The following is an 18511-nucleotide window of genomic DNA, read 5'->3' on the forward strand; positions in this document are numbered from 1 at the left end:
CCCGGCTTATCAGGCACCAAAGCATCCAGAAACAAACATTCATTTTCAGCTGAATGCTTTCTACTGTGCTTCATGTTTCGCAGACATCCCCAGGAAGCCGTCTGATGCTTTGTTCACTAGTTCTCTCAGGACATTGCTCTGAAACCACTGTTGACCAATGCCAAGGCTTGGCAAAGTGGCAGGGCTGGCAGAGTTCATCTCTGGCATCCTTTCCTTGCCTGTTCACTACTGTACCTATTTTCATTGCCATCGTGCCCTTCTCAGGGCACTTAGTATTCTCATACAGCCTCCCATTGGAGGCTTAAATGCTTCTTGAACACCTAGATTATAGTATATATATGCAAGAGTATTGACCAAGTGAAGAGGAGTGGATTTGGAATTACAGGACCTGGGTCAAGTTAGCAAGTCTGTAATCGTTTATCCAGGCATTTACTACAACAGCACCAGGCACTGTTTTGCTGCTTTGATTTCTATGTGATTTTTAACAATCTATTTCATCCCTTTTTCTGGACTCAGTTTTCTCTTGAACTCTCAATAGAAAAAATGTAAGCCCCTTGAGGGCAGACACTTCCCATTTTTATTGTATTCTAAATCTCTATTGAAACAACAAAAAAGAATCACCTGTGCTTTTAAAGGGAACTTTTAATAAGATTAGTAGTCTATCCATAGTATTATAGAACAGTGAAACATAAGATGTAACAGTCTCTGAATAATCGAAAATAAATATTATACAGATAGCAATAAATAGGTACATGGTGAGTGTGAACAGACTGCAATAAAAAAAACAATGAGGAACTTCAAAGAAGTATAGGAGTAAAAGATAAAGTCAAGACCTAGGAAGAGAAGGGAGGCTTGTCTTTTCTCAAAGATAAGGAATGAAAGATGGACAGCCAGTAATGGCTTGTAATATTAGGAGAAATTGGGGAAATACCCTTACCTGTAGGGTTGGCCCTTCGTGCCAAACATACAGGAGGATATGGACAAGAACCTCACAGATGAATAGGATGAAAGGGTGGTGATCTATGAAATCAGAAATCTATTTGAATATCCCAAGCTCCTTGCATTTTGCTGAGTACATAGAAGGCATTTAATGATTGTTTGCTAATTAAAAGTGAGGTTTAGACTAAATGAAATCAGAATCCTGTCCACCTTAAATTTCATGATTTTATGATCCTGTGATGAATGTGTGTGTGTGGGGGGGTATCAGGATGAATCAAAAATAGTTCAGGAGTGTGCTTAGAAACAAGCACATATTCATTATTATAAATAAAATCAAAATCATTTTAAGGAAATATGTATTTAAATGCCATTAGTAATATAAATAAGAAATGTAGCAGGAAGTTAGAGGAGAAAGACATCCTATCTCTCTGCATGAAGAAATCAGACTTTACAAGATTGTAATTTTAGGCTGCTTTAATTTTAGGCATTTGGCTTCACCTCTTTAAAGAAAATTATCAATAAAATGAAAATAATGACACTAATGTTACCACTTATAATTTTCACTTTGAGGGATACTCCATTGGCTCTGATCTTGTTGATGTGTCTACTTTCTCCAGGACATATTTGTTATGTATTAGAGGCTACCATGCAGATAAAGTAGTTTGCAAGCCTTAAAGCAAACTAATTTTGGTGCTATTGATAGACAAATCAGATTTAACCTTGTAGTGATGGACAATGGTGGCATTTTCAGGGAAGTGGGAATGACGTGAACAAATTCCTGGAGGCCAAACAAAATGAAGAGAATACCCTGATTGGAGAGGAATATGGGGTAGAGAACTGCAAGGAACTTTTGAGATTCCTTAGTACATTTTCCAGATAAGGAAACTGAAGTCCAAAGCATCTAATGAATTTCCTCAAGTTGTTGGAAGCAGAGTTGGCAACTAAATCTCCCATTTCCAAATCCAATGTTCTTTCCCCTGTATCACACCCCCTCTCAGGGTCAAGTTTGGGGAAATAGAGATAATCCTGGAAAGATAGGGCTTCTTAGTGACAGATGAGACTTAAATTCATCTTCATCCAATTATGCTTCACTGAAGGCACCAAAACCCAACTCTCCATTGCCTCCCACCTTCAAACCCTTGTTTCTTGCTTTTGTTGATTAAGTGTGGTTTTCATATGGAAAACAAACTAAAGTAAGCACATTATATAAGGCAGATGTTGGCTTGACTGGTGTGTGGTGGATATAAAAATGGGGCAATTTCTTTGGGGCCCAAGGGAAGACTTGGACTATTTTTCAGGGGAAGGAGTGACTATTTTTCATGATCCTTAGAGGATTTTGGAAATCTTTAGGGTGAAAGAGTTCCCATATAGCTTTCTGAGAAACACTGTTGATTTGATGAAAACCCCCTTGTGGTTTTTCTCTTCTAGATGAGATGGACCAGTCTCCTGCAGTACGTTCTGAATATCTGGTCTCAGGGATTCGCACTCCCCCAGTGAGGAGGAACAGCAAACTGGCCACGTTAGGCAGGATCTTTAAGCCTTGGAAATGGAGGAAAAAGAAAAATGAAAAGCTGAAACAGACTTCATCAGGTAAAACCTACAATATAAAGGGGAAAAGGAAAGACAAACTCTACCACATAGAAGAGTCATAATGAAATAAGGGAATTTGTTCCTGGTAGAGAATCTCACTGAAGTTTGGTGAAGAATGTAGTTTAGGCAGAGTAAAGAAATTACAGCCTCTGTTCTTTCTACTATTTAGCTGAAATTCTTTAAAAAGTGAGCCATAATGACAGAAGTAACTCTTGATAATTAAGAGGAAAAGTTCTCTGCTTTGAAAACAACTCAACTTGAAACTGAACATCACTGACTGCCCCAGCCTTTCATCTTCTAGTGTCTTTTTTGAACCATATCAGCATTAGTTATGATTATAATTAGTATCTTGGATGCTCATACAAAATTAGACTGAGACCTTGGGCTCAAGCTATGTAGCTGACTGCTTTAGGAGGTCTTGCCTTGGGATATCCCAAGAATCTGTTTTCTCCAATGCTCTCAAGAAGCAAAGAGGGTTTAAGTTGTCAGGGAATAAGGAGACAAAATTATTTTCATTAGGCTGCTTGAACTCTGTCACTGCCTATTAATTATGCCACTTACTTTCATTTGCTATCAGATCTGTAAGATGACAGAAAGCTGGGAGGAATGCTTAGTATGGAATGACAGAACCAAGACCAACCCCGAAAAAGATTCTGATGGGTAGAACAAAGAGGTTAATCTAATTAGATGATATATAATAGGGATAAATGTAAAGTCCCATAAATTGAGGTAGTTTAAAAAAAATAAACTATGTTATAGGATAGAGTAGCTAGACAGCAGCTTATGTTAACAACCACAAAAATGTCCATAACAAAACAAAATAAAAACAATGGAATTTTAGTAGTCCACAATCTCAGTGTGAGCTAACAGTGTACAGTCACAGACAAAAATGCTAATTCATTCTTAGGCTACATTATTTTTGTTCAGAATTGGAGTATACTAATCCTGCTTTTCTCTCTTCCGATAAGCCTATCTGGTCTTTTGTATTCAGTTCTGGACATCACATTTTAAGAGGGTCTTTAACAAACTGGAATGGACCCATCAGAGGGTAACGAGGATGATGACTGAAGAGAGCAGGGTTATATAGAAAGACTGGTTCCATGAACTGGGGATGCCTGGCCTGGAGAAAACTAAGGGAAAAGATGAGAGCTCACACATTGGAAGGGTGATCAGTGTGTCTCACATAAAAGAGCAATTTAGATGTCCTGCTAGGCCACAGTGGTTATTACTAGAACCAGTGGGTAGACATGTCAGAGAAATAGATTTCAGTTCTGCATTGGAGAAACTTCCTATCTATTTGAGTCATCTAAAAGCAGAATGTATGTATGCTTTACAAGACAATTAGTTCCCATCACTCAGGTCTTCAAGCAGAAGTTGTACGCTTGCATATCAGGGACCTACATTGTTGAAAGGATTCAGCTTCAGGTATACTGACCTGTCTCTAAAGTCCTGTCAAACTCTGATTCAAGAAAGCACTATTTAATTTTTCAAATTATTTTACTAAACATTAACTCCATTTGACTATTATAACTCTCTCTGTAAAACAGAACAGGGATGATTCTCTGACCATCTTATAGGTGAAGAAACTGATATTCAAAAAGGATAAATGTCATGATTGTATTCACATGGCTAATAAGTTTCAGAGCTGGGACTCTAATCTAGATTTTCTGAGTGTGAAACTAGTGTTTACTATATCATGCTGCCTATCGCGCTCGATACTGTCTATAGCACATTCTTTCTGCTTGTCCCCCTCACACTCTTCTTATTAATTGTTAGCTGCCACGATGTTGAAAAAATTGCTTAAGGCTTGCCTGGGTGATATTTCATTGTTAAGACTCTTTGCTGCTCTGCTTGTTATGACCTCAATCTCCTTGATAACAACAGAATGAGTACACTGGGTTAGCCTGGGAGTCTGTCTCTGATGGGGATACGAAAGGGTATATTCAGGGTTGGCCCTTTTCATGGCGCCCCCAACATCCTAATTTCTCATAGAACATTAAAGAGACAAGGGACCCAAGAGATCATCTAACCCAGCTCTTTTTCAATTTACTGATTAGGAAAACAAGGCAAATATCATTTCCCTTTAACAATTTACCTAAAGTCATCCAAATTGCCTGTGGATAGAGCTGCTCAAGCCTAGCTTTCCTGACAATCAGATGAGCTTTCCCTTACCTATATAATACTTATTTTGATGAATACAAAATAGGATTTTATTTCATTGTTTAGAGAAAACAAGGTGTTGTAGTGGAGAGACTCTTGGGCTAGGAATTAGAATTAGATTAGAGTTACACTTCTGCTTTTTAGAAGCAGTGTGATAACTCAGGGATCACAATATCTCTTTGGGACTCATTTTCCTCCTTGGTAAAATGAAGGGGTTGAATTAGATCATTTTAAGCTCCTTTCACATTCTAATAATCTTATTGATTTATAGAGCTCTTATTTCCTAACTCACCCTTTCTAAAACTTATTTGTTTTTTAACCTTGCCTTCTTTTTGAGGCAGTGAGATCTATATATTTACTACTCTTCCCTGGAAAGTTCAGTCCAGTAATTCTTTAGTGTGTCCCACTCTTCATGACCCCATTTGGGATTTTCTTGGCAAGGAAATGGAAATTTCTTCTCCAGCTCATTTTATAGATGAGAAAACGGAGGCAAACAGAGTTAGTTCAGAACCACACAGTTACTAAGTGTCTAAAGCCAGATTTGAATTCAAGGAAATGAGTATTTTTTGCAACCACAATTAATGGTACCATTAAACCCAGAGATAGTGTAGAGAGGGGAAGGGAACAAATACTAATTATATGCCTACTCTGGTCCTGTGCTAAGCACTTTACAATTATTATCTCAGTTGATTTTCACAACAACTCAGTGAGGTAAGTGCTATTATGGTCCCCATTTTATAAATGAGAAAACTGAGACAGACAGTGGCTAAGTGATTTATCCAAGGTCACATAGTAATAAGTATTTGAGGCCAAAATTGAATTCAAATATTCCTGACTCCAGGCCCAGTGCTCTATCTTCTGTATCACCTAGATGCCTGGAGAAAGAAGCTGGTCTCAGAGTCAAAAACATCTGGGCTCTAGGCCTGCCTCTAACATATGTTGTTTGTGTAACCCTGGACAATCCACTTACATAACTATTTAAGACCTTATGTTAATATATATACATATTTTGGATTTAATATATATTTTAACATATTTAACATGTATTAGACTACCTATCATCTAGGGGAAGGGGGGAAGGAGGGGGAAATTTGGAACAGAAGATTTTGCAAGGGTCAATGCTGAAAAATTACCCATGCATATATTTTGTAAATAAAAACTTTAATAAACTTAATAACTAAATCTAATAAAATATTAAACGACCTTATATTATAGCAATCTGAATTGGAAATTCCCATACCAATGAAATCACAGGTCCAGTTTCTATTCTAAAGCCACTAAGTCATGTCCTGAGGTAAAAATTAATTTATAGCGATATTTTCTGGAAGAGGAAATGATGGTGCCTTAATACCAAAGAAAGATAACACTAGGTAATTTTGTGGCAGTCTTTAAATGTCAGCAGGAGAGCAGAGTGGGGGAGAAGTTAGGAGAATGGAGGGAAGATGAGAGCCAGGAAGACGTGGTCCCCACATGCAGAACAGATTTCACTGCTGGATAGAGAGAGGAAGGAACACTGTTCTGAAGGAGAAATTGACAAGATTTGGCATCCACCCATGGGTGGGGGAAGCTTTCTTTTGAATTTTATGAATGCTATTAATATATGATTTATTTGTAGAATTTCTGGAGGGAGAAAGCACAAAGGTCTCAGAGCTGAGGATTGACATAAATAGTGTGTTGAAATGTATTTAGAAAATGATAATGCAAACAACAGAAAAATACATCAGAGTGATGGGGGCAGAAAAAGGTTATGTTCCTTGGCTGGTAAATTATTGAATTGTTGGAGCCAGAAAACAGCTTAGAGGAGGGATTTCCATAATTTTGCCTTTCATATAAATCACTGAGTTTATGTTTTTTTTTTTAAAAACAACCAAACAAACACAAAAGTGTTTGGTGGGTGGGGGAGGGTGCTTAATATTCTACTCTGACAGTTTGTGCTGTATGGACAGTTCTAAAGAGGCTGGTAAATGGAAGAATTGTGGAATTATTATACAAATAAATATTCAAAATTTGTAAAATGTCCTTATTGTTATGGACTCAGAATTAAATATAAGCTTTTGGTTAATCAATTTCCCATGATTTCTTTTGGGTGAACTCAAGATTCACCATTTCCTGCTGCTTTCTTTCCAGTGAGCAATCAATCATTAGCAATGAGCTGGCTCTTTATTATTGATCATCTTGGTGTTCTTGTGTTGTGCAGTGTTGGAAAAGAAGATCTCCACGAGGCAAGGTCGGGATGAACTCATTAAAAAAGGTCTACTGGAGATGATGGAGCAAGGTAAGCCAATGCCTCAATCACTTTTATGGCATCCATTCTATCACATGAATTGGAAACTCAAAGTATTCAAGGGTAGAACAGGGAGGATTCACACAGACAAACGAAGGGCCAGAGCAGGATCAATGTGTCTTCAGGTGTTTTTGCTCAAAGAACTGGAGCTTTCCAAATATATAGACTATTCCAAATGAGATTTTAGCATAACACTAGAAACTCTGGAGTTTTCCAGGACACATTTACATTTTCAATGGCAATTGATTGTTACTTGGCTCTTAAGTATTTTTACCAAGGAATTTTTTGGCTGTCAGGCCATTTGCTTTGGTCCAGATTGTGCTAAAATTTTGTTTTATTCATTTTAAATTGATGGCAGAGCTAGAAATTAACTTCATATGTGTGTGTATATGTGTTTTTGCTTGTTTATGTCACATTTACTTCATGGTCCTGAATTGAATCTGAATCCAGAAAAATTTCATAGACAATTACCATAAACTGTGAAAGCTCAAATGAATCTTAGAGATCATTTCATCCAATGTCTTCATTTTGTAGATGGAGAACCTTAGGAAGATTCATTAGATATCATCTAGTCTAGCATCTTCATTTTACATATGAGGAAACTAAGACCCAGTGACACCAGTCACAGAATTAGTGACAAGACTAAGAATGTTAGCCAAAGAACTATAAAATGTGAGAACAAGAAACAATCTTAGAGATCATTTAATTTAGAAGTATCAAGACACATGGCCTACAATACTACTGAGTATGACCTGAAGCAGATTAAAATGTAATTGAGAAATATTTAACAAAATAAATAAAAATATAGTGAGACATAAAGTTACATTTTAAAACTAAGTCATTATTTATTAGTGGAACCAACTGCTATTTGAGTTTGACATCACTGATTTAGTTCATCATCCTGCCTTGTTTTATATTTTATGTGAATTTGTATTAATAGCAAAAAACTCGATAATATAATGATAGATCTGTTTTTCTCTCTAGAGCAGGAATTCTTAGCTGGGGGGTCTGGATTGAGGAAAATTATATCTTTATTTTCACTAACTTTTAAATGAAATTTAACATTTCCTTCAATTTTTAATACATTATTCCAAGAAGGGGCCTAAATATTTTACCAGACTACCAAAGGGATTCATGACACAAAAAAGGTTAAGAACCCATGCTCTAGAGATTATTTTAATGACAGCCATAAGGCTCAAATAAAATGATTTATAAGGTGTGAATTCCACAAAGCTGAAGACCTTTTCTGCCATCTCCTATTGTGAGACTCTGAATATTGCTTTGAGGATATTATAAGGAAAAAAAAATCATCCTGACATAAGAGCAATATGGGGAAAGAGCAGAAGGTAGTGTAGACTGTATTGTAATAAAGGTTCTGACCTCTTTCTTGGAAAACAGCATCTTTCCCTTGATAACCATATGGCATAGGTATCTGTGACGGCCCTGAATTTCCAATTCCCCTTTCCATTCTTATAATAGTACTCTAAGTTTTGTTTATTTGGCCTAAAGTATTAGAAATTAAGAGAGTCTGCATATGAAACAAATTAATCCAGATTTCATGCAGGGATACTAATTTAGTGAAGTTTGCTTTCTGATAAATCCAATTTAGCTGGGGGCATTTTTTCCATTATTTCTGTTCTTCAGATCCAGGAAAGGGAAGCAGATTGAGTGGCTATTTTTAGTGCTTCCCTACCTGAAAAAAAAAAAAAAAGCTTCAGATGCTCTGAGTATGAGCCCTGGATGCCATGAAAAGTCATTCATGAACAGTCATGCACCATGTACCTTATTTAACTCTCCAATAGAGGCATCTCAGAGATGTAGAGGGAGTACATTTTGCCAAGTTAAAAAGCTGGAATATTTTACTTGTTAATTTTTCAGTCAAGCATCCAAATCCTCATATTTTTAGTTTTGTTTTAAGCAAAAAAAATTTTTTTTTAAAGAGAATGATCTTTAGTCATCAAATCATGCTAAAAAAATAACATTTCAGTGAATGAAGAATAAATGGGCCAAAAAAAAAAAGATATAGAATCAGTTCCTTTCAGAATAAATGACATGTTTTAAAAATTAAAGAGAAAAACTGGCAAAGGGCAATTTGGGTTTTGCCAAACCCTACATCCTTGAAAAATAGTTTATGTTTTGGGAATTCTAATGGGAACCTGATCATAAACACTGAAATGCTACTGATATAACAGGGCTAGGCAGGTTGAATCTCCAGCACCTTGGAATTTAGTCTTCTCACCTTTTGCTTTACATTTCTACAAGTTTTTTCAGAACTAAAAAAACCAGTTAGTGAATAATGATGTTTTATATCTTTGTAGTACTTTTGCTATTTCGAGACATATCGAAAGCAATTATTTTCTTTTTCCTCTCCTCAAATCTTTGAGATATAAAAAGAATATATAATTGCTACTATTTTACAAGTTAAGAAACTTAAAAATTATAAGAGATCAAGTAGTCCAAGATCACAGAGTTAGAATTTGATCACAAATCTTCTGAATTCAGTTAATTGCTTAAGATTGCAAAAGAAATTTTGTGACAGAACTGGACTATGAGTCATTTTCCAAAATTTAGAATGACTTAGGAGGTGGCAAGTTCTCATTCCTGGAAGTCTTCAAGCAAAGGCTGGATGACCGCTTGTGAAGTGTTAGAGAATATTGTTATTCTAGTATGGCTTAAAACAGTATGGCTATAAACTGGGGCCTCAGAGATGGCTCTGAGGATGAAGCACCAGCTCTTGCAGTCAGGGGAACCTGAGTTCAAATCCAGACTCAAACACTTATCTGTGTGATCCTGGGCAAGTCACTTAACCCCACTTGCCTCTATTCCCCCCCACCCAACACACACACACACACACATACATACACACACACACACACACACACACACACACACACACTCACTCTCCATCTATAAGCTTCTTTGCAATCCTGGGATATACTATAAGGAGGTCATTCTTATCTGGAACAAAGAAGAGAATTCTTTCAATAGATGACATGTGGTGATGAGTGAGGGAAAGAGGGATGTATATTTCAGCCATGGCATAGTAATTGATTTGTGCAAAGACACAAAGGCAAAAGAGAAGTTGAAATATAGTATGTCTTTGAAAGAAAATACCATGAATTATGATTAGAATGCTAAGTCAGAGCCAGTTCATGAAAGCCCTTGAACAGCAAACTTTAGAATTTATGCTTTGGACGATAGATAGTAGGGAACCACTGAAGTATTTTTGATCAGGGACATGGCATGATTAAAACTATGCATTAGGAAAATGGAGAAGAGGTTGGAAGGCAAAAAGAAGTTAGGACATTATAATAATGAGGATCTGACCTAGAAGGATGTCAGTTGAAGTGGGAAGGTTGTTCCCTTGAGACCTGTTTTATATATTTAATTTGCCTTTCTTCATAGAGAACACAAAGCAAAGATGTAAATCAGTTATGAATATAAAGTTTGCATTTAAAATTTGCAAAATGTCAGCCAAGAAGCATTTCTTTTTTTAAAAAAAAATATGATATTTTATTTTCTCTTAATTACATGTTAATTTTTTTTAACTTATGGGTTTTTTTTTAAGTTTTGAGTTCCAAATTCTATTCTTCCCTCTCTTCCTTCCCTATTTTTTCCCCAGGACAGTAAGCAATCAGATATAGGTTTTATATATATGCAGTAATGTAAAACATTTCCATGTTAGTAATTTTGTATAAGAAAATTCAAATAAAAGTAAAGAAAGAAAGAAAGTGAAAAATAGTATGCTTTAGTCTATATTCAGATAATATCAGTTCTTTCTCTGGAGATCCATAGTATGCTTCATCATTAATTTTTTGGAATTGTCTTCAACAAGCAATTATTCTAAGAAGGGCAGTCTCTACTCTTAAGGACATTACATTTTAATGGAACACCAATAAAAGGGAACTGATCGGGGAAGAGAGAAAAGGTACTGGTCTTGGGGCAAGGAGAGGAAATCTTATGAAGGTGAGTCAACAGTGTAACCTGGAGACATTTTTGACCCAGGCTGACTCACTACTTACATTGGATGCTCTGAGAGGAAATAACCAATCTGGAGAGGGTCAGGGACAGATAGTAATTCCAATGTGAGCAGTCCAGGAGTGGACTAAGCTTTCAGAATGAAGAGGCATTTATGGTATGGGAGAAGAGAGTCCAATGGAAATGAAGTATTACAGCCTGGAAGGAAATTTTACGTGCCTTAATTCATTCAATCCTCACAGAACTTCTTGAAACCACAGAAATCTTGAAGTTTTTGCAAGTTCAAAGTACAAAAGTTTTCTGTATTAGTTAAATAAACTTTTGGATTAGCTTGTGAATGTTAATCATCCTCTCCTCCAGTTCGTTGAAAGGATATTGTATTTTGATTTCTGATCAAGTTTCATAGGTAAAAGAGATTCAGTGTTTATGTTCATAGAAATGCTAATTACACAGAACCACAGAACATTGCAACTAGATGGGACTTGAATTGTTCATCCATTCTAACCTTCCCATTTTATAGTTAAAGAAATTGAGGCTGAAGGAGGTTGCATGAATACCCAATGTCAGCTAGGCAATCAATAGTAGAGCCAGCAGTAGAATTGTGGTCTCCTGATTTCTAGACTAAAACTCTTCTTACTCTATATTATGGGTCTCCAGGTGCCATCTTCCTTTTTCAACATAGGATATCTAAAATTTTATGGTATGTATGCTAAGTGCAGTTTGCTTCAAGGCTCAGTTCAAGTGTTACCTCCTATATGAAGTAGTTCACAGGGTTCTCTCAATCATATCTTTGTATTTACCTGGTTTACTCAGTCAGTGTATTTACAAGATGCACACCTTCTTTATCCCTATCTAGGGGATGCTCAGTGGCTCAATGGATAGAGTCAGGAAGACCTGGATTCAAATGTGACCTCAGACACTTAATAGTTCCATGAGCCTGGGCAAGTCAGTTAATTTCTGTTTCAGTTTCCTCATTTGTAAAATCGAAATAATAATAACACTTATTTTCCAGGGTTGTTGGAAGGATGAAATAAGATGCTCTGCAAACCGGAAGCCGTTATTGTAGTAGTAATGCCAAGAGATGGAGAACCAAGGAAAGGGGAATTTAAAAAGAGCAGGATGATTGGATTGTCTTTTGGTTGGAGAACAGAGAAAGTTTTTTTTATCTTAAAGCCATTTTAGTAAAAATAAACAGTGAGTAATCTTCTTCAGTCAAGTACTAGGCAGGGGAGAATGTCCTTTTAAAAGGGACCCTTGGATGTGGAGGGTCCCTTGTTTGAGGCTATAAACTATAAAACTATCAAGGAGATTTACAAGACTGCGCTGGTGTCTAGACAGAGGCCATGAGTAATGGCCAACTGAAGGCTAATATAATATGCTTCATGTGATTTGCTTCTAGCTAGATGAGGTTCTTGGCCCCCCCAGGGATTATTCTGTGCCTTTATTAACATATGTATTTTATCAACTGCTGCTTAAAACAACAGCATCAACAGCAATGTTAATCCTTCCTAAAACCGGATTAGAAATGGTTTGTAACATCTCTTAATCCCTTTGGGTTAAATTTGTTCCTTTTTTCCTTAAGAGAACAAAAAAGTAGGGAACGTTTATTCCAGTCATTAAAATGGCATGATTGTTCTGAGACAACCTGAGTAATCTTTAACCTCTTCCTTGATCCCAGGTTGGAAATGACCTTCCCACTCAGATCTCACATAGCACTTTTTTTCATGTAGGCATTTATCATGTGATAAGTGTGTTATAATGATCCATGTGTAGAATTTATCCTACTAGACTATGAATTCTATGAAAACATGGATTGTGTCTTATATTATTAGGTCCAATTATTGATTCAGGTTCTTAACCTAAGGTCTGTGAATTTATTTTTTAAAAATATTTTGACAACTATAGTTCAACATAATTGTTTTGCTTTGTAATCCTGTTTTATTTAGGCATTTAAAAATTTCATTCTAAGAAGTTCACCAGATTGTCAAAGGACAGAAAAAAAATTAAGAATCCCTTCCTTAGTGCCTAACCCAATTCTCTAGAGGCATATACATGGTAGGAAACATAATCTTTCTTGAATGAAGGAATGAGTGATTGAACTCTTCTCCCTGCCCCCTTCCCGACCCCAGCTTCTCTTAGCAACTCAACTCATGTATATTCCCAATAATTATTAACTGAATACTTACTATATTGCCAGGCTATGTGAAAAATACAAAGAAAAATGAGATAATTCTTACCCTCAAGAAGTTTACAATATAGATAAAGAAGGAAAGATAAAATACGTGCAAAGACAACTCTATTCGAGGCTTAATATTATAATTTCATGTTTAAAATATTATGGGAATTAAGAGATTGTTTCTGATTAGGGAGTTTCATAAGGCTTCATAGAGGAGATAACTTGATCTATGATGTTAAGATTTCAGAGATGTGGAAGAGAAGGGCATTCCAAGTAATAGCTTGAGCAAAGGCACAGAAATAGAGAGTGTTCAGGGAATGGCAAGTGATTCATTTTGGTTGCAGTGTAATTAGGAAGAGTGAATAATATGATTAAAAAGTTAGACAAGTGGATTAGACTTAGATCAAAAAGGTCTTTGGATTTCTTAATAGGGCACTATTGATATATTCTGATTCGATATGGAACTGGGTCAGAGTTGTCCATTAGGAGGTTAGCATGTTGAGGAAATAAAGGGGAGAGAGAACAGAGTAGGGGGAAAGCCATTAATGATAGTCCTGACAGGAGGTAATGAGGGTCCTATTTAGAGTAGTGATAGCGATGAATTAAGGGGGGCATAGAAAGGAAATCAAAGTCCATGGAGAGGATTTGAGCTGAGGTGACTGGGAGAATGAATTTGTTTTAAGATGGATTGAAATACTTGAGCATCCATACAGACCAAAATTTAGCTGTAATTTGGAGATTGAAGATTAGAAAGACAGAGCAAATAATCTAAATTTAGGATTTGTTCAATTGAAGTTTCTGTCTGAAACTCTAACAATAATGAGATTGATAAAAAAGAAAATGTATAAAGAGTGAAAATAATAGAACAGAGTTTACCTTCTAATTATGTATATTTCTGTTGCAGTACTGACTTTGGAGAAAAGTGATTTGTGAATGTTTTTACTTTGTAGGACTTTTTGAATACATTTTGTGTTATTTACTTCTATTACCCACAATCTGGACAGAGCAAATTTATAGTTAGTTTTAGGTTTTTAGTAGATATTTAAGAGGTTAGATCAAATGTTCTCTCCTTGAGCTAGCATATTCCTAGAGACAATTGTGAATATTTGGTAATTAACTGTTATCCCATTGAAGCATTCCCAAAGTATTAAAACAAATTTGTGGAATGGAGAACGAATAATCTTATTATACTAAAAATTATGTTACCATATTAATTTTTTTCTTTATGAAAAATTAATCCCTTCAGTTGATCTCATTTATCATGTGTATATGCATAATAAACTCTAGAATTCATTTTTCATATTAAATAAGTGATATGGGATGATTTTTGAAAGCCAAGGTGTATTAGAGATTGTAAAAAGGTTGAAAACACCTCACTGGATCAGGTGTGTTTTTTTTTTGTTTTTTTTTTTTTTTTAACTAAGGATTAGGAAGGAAAAAAAGAAAGAATTGTCATTTCCCATTTCCCTCTCCTTATTGCCCTCTCCTTCCTTGAATCATTGCTTTCTGCTTGTAAAGCTATTTGTGGACACGCAGGGTCTTCCCTCTACGGTCATAAAGATTAGCTTGTGAATTTCTCAGTGTCATAAGCTGCTCAGAGAACCACAGAGGTGACTTTTCTCTATCTTCTAGCAGAAATGCCTCTAAAATTTTTCCTCAATGACTTAACTAATTTAACATTTTGTAATTAGATTTTTAAAATTTATTGTCATGATACCATGTCTAGTGCTGTCTGATGATGTATATTATCTCTCCCTCCACTCTCCTAGCCTGCCCCTGAGAATTTGATCAAAAATCCTCTTTCTGCCCCATAGAAATGCTGGTCTCTATGAGTTCCTGCTCCCCTTGTAGTGTAAAGTATAGGCTCCCTCCAATCTATTCCATTCTGTAATGCCAGGGAGGAAAAAGGCATCGGATACACAATGGGAACAGCTGCTCATGTGCCCCTGATCATGAGCAGACCAAACATAATGTGGAGATGGAGCTGTGAAAAAAAGCTCCGCCCCATCCCTGGTCTGTATCTTAGCAACTGTGCTCCTGCAGGGACCATTGTAAGAATGGTAACTTTTCTCTGAACGAGATTCTAAGCCAGAATAGTGAGCTTGGACTATTTAAAAAAAAAAAAAAAAAAAAAAAGCTTACATGCTCTGCAAGAGAGCCAAAGCGTGTGCATGTGTCTGTGATTAATCTTACATCATAAGCATGTTGGAGCCTTGATCAGCGCTGCAGATCCAGGCTGCTAAGCACATGGGCTATAATCTAATGCTGTCTTTGAGCTTTCTGGCAGCTCTAAGAACCCGCAGGAGGAGAAAAGGCCTTAATTTTGTGCTTCTTGGACCCAATAAGCCTCCTGAAAGTGACTCAGGTACAGTCTGTCTCAAAGCAGAAGCTGATTTGTTTTCAGAAGCCCCCTCTTTCAGAAAATGGGAAGAAACAAGAAAATGCTTTCTAGGTCTTTGAGTCCCCTTGAGCTATCATTAATCCAGGAGTACTCCTTGTGGCTAGGAAATGGAGAAAGAAAAGGAGCACCAATGGTGAGCATCCCTTTAGCATCAGGAGTGACAGGATTTGAGGGGAGACACTTGAGCAGAGTGTCTTTTTGGTGTCATTGACTCTTGGGATAATTTGGTGAATCTGATGAACTCCTTTTCAGAATCATGTTTTTAAAGGCATGAAATAAAATGCATACAATTGCAAATTCAATAATATTAAAATAGTTATCAAAATATGTATAAATATATAACAGTATTATGATTATGACAGCTGACATTTATACAGAATTTACTATGTGCCATATATTGTTCTTTATAATTATCTTATTTGATTTTTACAATAATCCTGGAGATAGGTGTCATTATTATCCCCATTTTATATATGAGAAAATTGAGGCAAACAGGAATTAAGTGATTTACCCAGCTAGTACATGTCTGTCACTGTTTTTGAACTCAGGTCTTCCTGACTATAGTAGATATATCTATATTTAATATTTATATAGTTATAGTCACAATTATATATTTGTTAGTATATATATTGTGAGAGCATGTGCCTATATAAAAGGTGTGTGCATATACATATATTCATAAAAATACATGTATATGTGCATGTGTATTCATATGTATTTGTGTTACATTGCACAGTGGGTAGCACGGTGGATAGAAAATTTTGAGTCAGGAAGCCCAGAGTCCAAACATATACCTATATACAGGCACATATACATACCTATATGTATGTGTATGTCTATATGTGTGTATCTATATGTTTTTGTGTGTGTATAAATTTCACAGACTGGTTAAAAAATCTTTATACTAGGGGATAAACCTGGAAGAAGTGTGCTGGGGGATGTGAAGGGAAGAGTGAGAAGGCAAAGCGGTATAATAGGATTAGAGGTTAGAGAACATGGATGACTAATTAAGCATTTAACAGATACTCTGCAAGCATCTGGTATGTGTAATCTCAAGAGGCAGCGTTGCGGGCCTTAGTTAGACTTCTTGGAGTTAGGAGGATATGGGTTCAAGTCATTCCCTTAACATACTGACTGTGACACATTCTTAACCATTCAGTGTCCTAGGCATCTCTAATACCTGTTGCAGTTACCTGCACCTTCAGTAAGAGTATAATAAGGGAAAGGGGATCGGTATTTCCCCACTTCCATTTTATAGATCAAAGATAGCCCATTTTATTTTGGAATCAGAGAACTAATCCAATGGGGAAAAATGGAAACAGTAGAATGTGAAATTAATTGGGAGCTAGAAGATTTGCTGATTTACATCAGCAGAGAAAGTTTTCTCATTGAAAAAAATGGAAATAGCAGAATGTGAAATTAATTGGGAGCTAGAAGATTTGCTGATCTATATCAGCAGAGAAAGTTTTCTCACTGAAAGTTTCCTACCTCAAAAAATCACAAATTCAAATCCCCTTCTACGACCACCACCAAAAAAGGAGAGCATCAGATTTGTCCTAAAATTTCCATCCTTGTTGGAGTGGGCACTCACTCACTGATGCTTGAGGTAAGTAAGGTGAATTATTGATTACTGAGTAAGGGCAAGAGAGTTCTTGAGCCAGGAGTGGTCAGGCCGATTAGCAGGTTCTTGGTAGAGAAATGTCCTCGTGTTGTAGAATTTGAAGGCTTCTGTAATTTAATTCTGATAATTTAATTCAGATTAAATGGCATGATGTTTTAGATGCTGAAGCCAAAGCATGCAGTGCTGATGCTGGCACTAGAGCAACGCAGAGTGATCCTTCAACCCCCAAATGCCAGGCCTTTACCTCAGAAGAGATGCAGCAAGAAAGCTCCATAGCAGAAGCAGCAGCTGCCACAGATCAGACCTCACTTGACAAGGAGCTGCACTCAGAGGAACAGAAAGAAGATGCAGGTATTTGGATGTACCTCTTACAGGGTCTTCTTGCAGCAGCCCTCCATACCTCAAGGTTAGGATTCACTACCAAGACGGAAAGCAATGCTTACTGAATTCCAGAGGAGAAGGGGGAAGGGGGATGGGTTGGTCCAGGTGTCTTTATGGAGACCATTATATCACGTGTGTCAGCACAAATGAACATAAGACTAGCCCTCAGCAAAACTTTCTTTGATTGGTCTATAGTAATCTTTTCTTTCCTTTCATCCATTCTTTGTCTTGTTACCACAGTAACTTGCTTTAAAAAATTAACTGATGACAATTCACAAGGTTACCTGTACCAGGGGTATTTGCATTCTCATAAGGAACTCTTGAAAACCCAAAGGAATTAATTAATATTTGCAGGCACTGCCTTGTGAGGATAAGGAAATTATTTTAGAAGGGTGGGTGTATTGTTAGTAGCTCCTGAATCACCTAATTTCCTTATAAAACCATCTCCAAGAAGGTTTTTTCTTTTGCTTGAGAAAAATTAACTATTATCACCCCACATGACAGTAACTGCTTCTATTAGTGCTAATATTACTATTACTACTACTTACACTAATGCTACTGCTGTTAATGATAATCATCATAATAATGGAAATTTGAAAAAAAATTAAAGTTGGGAAAACACTTTATACGCATTATCTCATTTGAGTTTCACAACAATCCAGTCAGTGAACTATGAACGACTGTTGTTATTATATCCCATTTAAGACAGTTAGGTGATGCAATAGGAAAGAGTGGAGATCTTTGAATCAGGAAGACTTGAGTTTAATTTTACTTTACACTTCTTAGTTGTGTGATCTTAAGTATTTAAGTAAATTATTTAACCTCTCTCATTTGGAAAATGAAGGTAATAATAGCAATGATGTCATATAGTTGTGGAGAGGGTCATCTGAAAAAAAAATTTGTAAAGTATTTTACAGACCTTAAAGTAATATATAGATGGTAGCTATTATTATTACTTTATTGGTGAATAAAACTGAAATT

At 36.2% G+C, this 18511-nt stretch overlaps 1 protein-coding gene across 6 annotated transcripts in view; it reads left to right on the forward strand.

Moving 5' to 3' along the window:
* The window catches only part of PHACTR3 (phosphatase and actin regulator 3), a 282307-nt gene that overhangs the window by 150944 nt on the left and 112852 nt on the right, over positions 1-18511 (forward strand). For all 6 annotated transcript variants that reach the window (XR_007950491.1, XR_007950492.1, XR_007950493.1 and 3 more), the window contains exons 2-4: positions 2368-2529; positions 6887-6964; positions 17309-17500. Coding sequence is in view for 1 of the 6 variants with exons in the window: in XM_051976674.1 (XP_051832634.1) it covers positions 2368-2529; positions 6887-6964; positions 17309-17500 (432 nt within the window). In the remaining 5 variants the exon portion in view is untranslated. The remainder of the gene's footprint in view (positions 1-2367; positions 2530-6886; positions 6965-17308; positions 17501-18511) is intronic.

Source organism: Antechinus flavipes, chromosome 2 (genome assembly GCF_016432865.1).
Source record: "Antechinus flavipes isolate AdamAnt ecotype Samford, QLD, Australia chromosome 2, AdamAnt_v2, whole genome shotgun sequence".
Classification (NCBI taxonomy): Eukaryota; Metazoa; Chordata; class Mammalia; order Dasyuromorphia; family Dasyuridae; genus Antechinus; species Antechinus flavipes.